This window comes from Limulus polyphemus, unplaced genomic scaffold (genome assembly GCF_000517525.1).
Source record: "Limulus polyphemus unplaced genomic scaffold, Limulus_polyphemus-2.1.2 Scaffold616, whole genome shotgun sequence".
Lineage (NCBI taxonomy): Eukaryota > Metazoa > Arthropoda > Merostomata > Xiphosura > Limulidae > Limulus > Limulus polyphemus.
In genome coordinates this window covers 315,703-322,008 of record NW_013666226.1, presented here as the reverse complement: position 1 = coordinate 322,008, position 6,306 = coordinate 315,703, and the positions used below count along the sequence as shown (strand labels likewise).

General features: G+C 33.8%; 1 protein-coding gene across 1 annotated transcript in view; it reads left to right on the top strand.

Annotated features, from left to right (window-relative positions):
* The first annotated feature begins 2,537 nt into the window (after window positions 1–2,537).
* The window catches only part of LOC106459489, a 12,386-nt gene continuing 8,617 nt past the window's right edge, over window positions 2,538–6,306 (top strand). The window contains exons 1-2 of the mRNA XM_013919115.2: window positions 2,538–2,691; window positions 4,208–4,293. Of these exons, the coding sequence (XP_013774569.1) occupies window positions 2,582–2,691; window positions 4,208–4,293 (196 nt within the window). The 5' untranslated portion in view covers window positions 2,538–2,581. The remainder of the gene's footprint in view (window positions 2,692–4,207; window positions 4,294–6,306) is intronic.

Here is a 6,306-nt window from a genome sequence, read left to right as displayed (position 1 = left end):
TACATATTTAATAGTACAAGCTATGTATGTTTTTAAATATAAATTTGATCTAAACAACGTCGATATTAAAATAAATATATAATAATAAATTCGTTACACTTGGTAGACATGTGTATAATATTATTCCTCATTATCCTGGCAAAAATGGTCTGTGCTCATTGATATTGACGGACATACGGATACATTTTCGTATTTTTATAGAGCCGAATATGATCAACGCTGAGTGGCGAAGGTATGTGCTCTAATTTGATCAGATTTTATCACAACGACCAGGCTCAATAGCCCAATAAAACAATTACAAAACAAATCACAGTTACTGAGTTTCTAAATAAATGTAATATACCTAATATATTTTTACCACTACAGGTTCTGACGTTAATATTAATTCAGAAATAATTTCTCAAGAAACTAACATTTCATACAAAGCTATTTACAAAGTATATTGCACGTTATCCCATTCAGGCTTTAAGTACAATGTAAATATTGAGGTTTCTCTGCTAATGTAAATAAATAAATAAAGGAAAGACACTTAAAAGTTATTAAAACCTTGCCAGTGGTAAGTCTTATAACGCTTAAAACTGGAGTTTGATACCCGTAGTGTGCACAACACAGATTGCCCATTGTGTAGCTTTGTGCTTAACAAAAAAAAAAGCAAATTAATTAACTAAAGAAATTAGAGAAACACATTTTCAATCAAATAAGCAAATAATGAAGAATTTATAACGCAATAATTTCTTCTTCAAATTTGTTAGTTTAGTTTAATCATCGTATATCACAAAAATTTAAACTTGAAAATTACAAAAACATAGAAATACTTTATGTTCAAAATAGATTTAAATTGCATTTAAAACTTAAAAATCGATAATTTTATTATATCTGTTAGGATACAAAGTCTTCAATAGTTAAAAGTTACAGATGGATTTAATATTACTCATATAGAAAATATACTTATGTGAGTGATGACTATATTTTACACTTGTATAACTTGAAAGAATACATCTTTATTATGGTATATTTGTATACTTTTTTTCTACATTTTCGTGTACATGTTTTACACGTATTTAGTGACGTAGTTGTGAAAGGATCGTGAAAGTTCTTAAATTCTTGTACACCACAATAATTGTTCAACAAGGCTTAGACCCCTTTGACCCTGCATAAATCTCATATTCTCCTGAAATTAGGTCATACTCATTTCAAGAGGTGGTACAAAAGTCTGTACAAATTATTATGAGAAGGGATTTATCTCTCATTTACACGTATAATGGGACTGATCATTGACGTAGGTTATCTAAAATTGTTAGATACCGTAATTAGGATTTTGTCTTACTTAAAATTATGGTTTCATTATGATTCTTCCTCCGTTTTGTTTTGTCCAGTTCTTGCAGCCAGAGTGTTTCGCGATTAGGTAAAACCTTTGTGATTTGTATAAATAAAGATTTTACGTTTTTATTCATTCACGTGCATGTGCTTGTTTTCATTTTGCTTGTCCGTGTTCATCGTATTCTCTGCTTAACATTTCCTGAATCTGCTGTTTACTGTCAGAAATCAATGGACTTGAATATCTCAGAAAGTATAATATTAAATTTGTTTTAAGTTTTAAATTTAATTTGCATGTGAGGTTTATATGAATATTTTGAAATAGTTTATATTTTTGTAATTTGAAATTCAAAACTCCATCCTGTTTTCGTTTTGTTCTCTGACCTTTACAGAGAAGCCAACAATGGTTTGTCCAAAAATGTTGAGAAATGAAACATATCGCCAGAAAATGAAAGGATTAAATTCTGCGTTGTTGTTTATTAAATAGATAGATACAGTGATAATGTTAGTGACTACAGAAACATAGTCTGGGTTCTTAGTCGCAACAAGTTTCCAATTGTCGTCATTCAGTCTCATACGTTTCCCTGCCGTTGCACAGTTGAAGCATTGCAGATGTACCAAAAAATTCCATTAATAGTGTATGACCGTTGGTATTTCATGACTGAATATAAATCATAACAGTGTATTAAAATAATTTTAGCTCCTTAATTGCGTTTATATGAATAGTTTTTTAGACTTTTAGTCAAATCTTATCGTTTAAAAAAAAATAATTCTGTATACAATTTAATCTGCTTTAAACACCGACTGAAAATTTAAAAAAGTTCCCGTGATTCTTATCACAAATAGTATGCCTATTTATTCTTCTAATTCTTCAGTTGACATACCTCGGTTATTCTTTTCTCTATCTTTAGTATACAATTTCTCTGGACATGTTTCACCAATTTACTCGAATCCGGATGTATTATGTAACGCCTGGGTGGTTGTAAGAATTTTCCTGTATTTATAAATTTTTTTACATTGTTATTACGTCACTTGTACTATAAGAGTGTTGTAAATTTCACACAACTCTGACGTTGAAACAGTACGAAATCAAAACAAATGAGTGGTTTCGTTTCTCCGGATGTAAAGCAATGGGTGATAATTCTTTTTTTTTTCCTGCTCAGTGATATTTGCGCACAGGAAAAAACTTACGAAATCCTTACTTACAATCAGCATTCACTTCGTACTCTTGTGTTCTCAGTATCAGTTAAGTGATGTACATACGATGAAGAAGAATAGAAGCAAACAAAATGTCGTCATGGCAATGCTGTCTTTTATGTTTACTTGTCAACTTGTGGGTGCCAAGTTATCAAAATTCGACTTGCTGTATGATAGGTAAGATTCACAAATTTGAGAAAAGGTTTCCGACAAATTTTGATATATTTTTTTATATAGTAAATTGCAAATCATAGGTAGTGTTATAGTTAAGCTTGAATATACTTCCGTTAAATACATCGGTAACTTGTAGAACCGTTAGTATAAGAGGATTTTGTTTGGAAACCCTCCATTACAAAGGTGCTATTTGTTGTTCGCCCACCACGGGTATCGAAACCCGATTTATAGCGTTGTAAGTCTACAGACTTACTACTGAGCTACTGAGGGGGGGGGGGCAACTAAGATACTGAAGCGCTTTTAGGACATGAACCAGACTTATTTTTCAACAACAGTGTAAGATGTTGAGTAAATTTCAATAGGTTTCAACAATATTTCTATTACAACGATTTCTAATTGTCCTGTAGTAAATATGTTAATTAAGGTTTTCTTAAGTCTCAATTATATTTATGATTCTACTTCAATGTCTTCATCTTACCTTTATGTTGGCTGAACAGATCTCTATAGGTTAATAACATTATCTTTTCATGTAACCAAAATCCTTCTCTTTACTTACAAAATGGAAATCACAAGTAAGTGATAAGGTACAATATTTTAATTTCTATAAACCTTTTTATATGATACAGGGAGTTAAGAGCTTGATTATCATTATTTTTTCTAAATGCTTTAAAAATTTTCTATGTAGAGTTTCAGCTGAAAATTTTAGTAGTTTTATTTATTTAGTGAATTTCATAAATTAAAGACAAAATCTGTATCTAGCTTAAAATGTTTATATAGATATACTTATACAGAATATTTATTTAAAAGTAAATCGAAATAACCTGCAGATTTCATAGTTTATAAGATAAACTAACATTGTTTTAGATATACCATTCCAATAATTCCCTGTTTGAAATTGCAGATTCATAGTGAAAAGAGAGAGAGAGAGAGAAAAGACTTAATGTGACACTAGAAATACCATGTTGTGGAGTGTGTGTGTTGTAGTTATAGCAAAGCCACATCGGACTATCTTTTGTGTCCACCGAATAGAATTAAACCCCTGATTTTAGCTTTATAAATACGTAGACTTACCACTGTCCCACCGGGGGATTTTAGTGAGAGAAGATAAGTTAATAAACTTATTCTGCTCTTATTTTCTCAACACTGAGTGTTGTTCGACTGTACGTCGAGGGCCTGGGTAGAGGGCTCGAATCCCCGTCCCACCAAACACGCTCGCCCTTTCAGCGGTGGAAGAGTTATAATGTGACGGTAAATTCTACTACTCGTTGATAAAAGAGTAGCCCAAGTGTTGGCGGTGGGTGGTGATGACTAGCTGCTTTCCCTCTAGTCTTTCACTGCTAAATTAGGGACGGCTAGCGCAGAGAGCCATCGTGTAGTAGCTTTGGACGAAATTCAAACTAAACCAACCAAAACTGTACTTCGAATTCGTGCAACATTTTAAGTTTTCTAGCAGTAAGTTATATATTGTAAAAACACCATTCAGAAACAGTAATTAATTGTTTTTCATTATTTTTTCTAGCCCCACGGAACAACACATACGTCCAAGGACTTTCTTCCTCACGGCTTCACAAGAGAGAAAAGTGGTAAACGAAATTTTATGCGAAGGTAATAACTAACAACAAATATTATACAACCACTACGTTTTGGATAGCTGTGTCTAATGAAGACATTCATTTTTAGGTGGGGAGGAGATAAAAAATGAAAAATCAGTTTATTATGGGAGAATTTGGTGAGATTATTTCACCAAATAATTATAAATAGCGCCTGTAACCTTATATCAGTTCATACTAAACGTTCAGTACTTGATTGGTCATCCATGGACTCTAATAACCTCCACAAAGCGATGTGGCATGCTGTCGATGAGGCTATTGATGTAACCCACCGTGATTTCATCCCAACTTGTCACTAAAAAGCGCTGCAACTATGCTGCAGTAGCTGGTTTAAGGTCGTGGTTAGCAGTTTTCTGCACAACAGTTCTTAATGGGATTACAATCGGGAGACTTTGTTCGCCATAGCAATCTTGTAATGTTCTCCTGTTCGAGATAATCTGTACAATGTGGGCAGTAGCATTGTCATCCTGGAACACAAAGTTACTTCCAAACCTTGCCCTAGCATATGGCAAAAATATCGTCTTCATGTGATGCCTGTGGGACAATTCCCTGGAGGATATAAAGAGTTTTTCCACCATGATGAATAGCTGCTCAAATATCTACTGCAACACCTCCCGTATTCTCTGTGGGAAAAACAGTCTTCTTTTATCTGTTCTCCAGGCAACCGACAAACATGAATCCTACCACCAGCTTTAAGAAGCAGGAAACAGGACTAATGTAAAAGGATGACATGCTGCTAGTGTCCTAGCTGTAAGTTGGCATGTTGTCTTGCCCAAGTAACATGGTGACGGCCGTGAATTCTGGTTAATATCGGTTTGCAGATAGCCTTTCGTGCAAAATAACCTAATTTGGTCAGTCTCCTATTCGCTGTTCTTCTGAATACCCTGGAATGAATGTCTTCATGCCATTCCTGCCATATGGTGTTACAAGACTTCTTTCGACCTTAACGTGTTAACCTGAGCAAAGCACGGCCATCTCGGGCAGCAGTTTTTCGGTGTCTACCAGTAGAGTTTCTTGTAGTCCGATGACGTTTCATGTTTTTGTATACAGTACACTGGGGGTACCCTACTGTTCTGACAATATCTGTGTGCTTCATACCATTGCTGGACAATTGAACATTTTGACGCCCTGTAACTTCTGGCACGTGACGAGACATGACTTTACACTAAGTATAGAGAAATTGTCTGAACAAAACGTTGATCTGTTTGGAGAACATTAAACCAAAAGTGCACCCTTTTATACAAAACAAGTTGTATGTGTGTTTTGACGAACAGTTGCTCAAAACAACTGTTGCGTATTAGAAATTCAAATAGTCTGAAACCGAGCTAAATGATACTTTAATTATTTAGTAGTTAAATTATAGTTTGGATTTAGCAGTTAAGTAAAAGCCGATATATAGTCAGTTTATGATATTTGCCAACAAAATTGATACACACAGTTTTCTTCTTTTTATACAAATATGTTTTAATATACAAACAGTAATACAATTTACAATAACAATTATTACAAACAATGGTATATAAACAACAGTTTCACAAACTTATAAGCAATGTAAAGTCTTCTTTCTAGTCTGAAACTTCCTTGATATCTTATCGAGGGTCCACGATGAGCGAGTTGATGTAGGTACGATTCGCTTAACGGGGAGCTAGCTGGCTTTGTCATTCGTTATTCACCAGCCGCATACGTTGAGTTTTCCATGATGAATTTATATGATATTTTCTTAAAAAGTATTAATGTTCGATGAGAATGCACTGAAGTTAAATGATTTGTTATTTTCGAACTTTGTAAGTGCTCCTGGTCAAGTATCTTAAGTTTCCGATTGATAAGCGTTATAACAATCACAGTTATAGCTTCCAAGGTTTATAGCACACTGACTATAGCAAACTAATAACATATACCCTCTTTTTAGTCGCGGCGCGTTGGTTATACTTTTTGGCGTGTGGAGACTTTCTTGAATTTTCATTTTTACGTAACAATACTGGCGCTAACACAAGCGTTTACGTACACA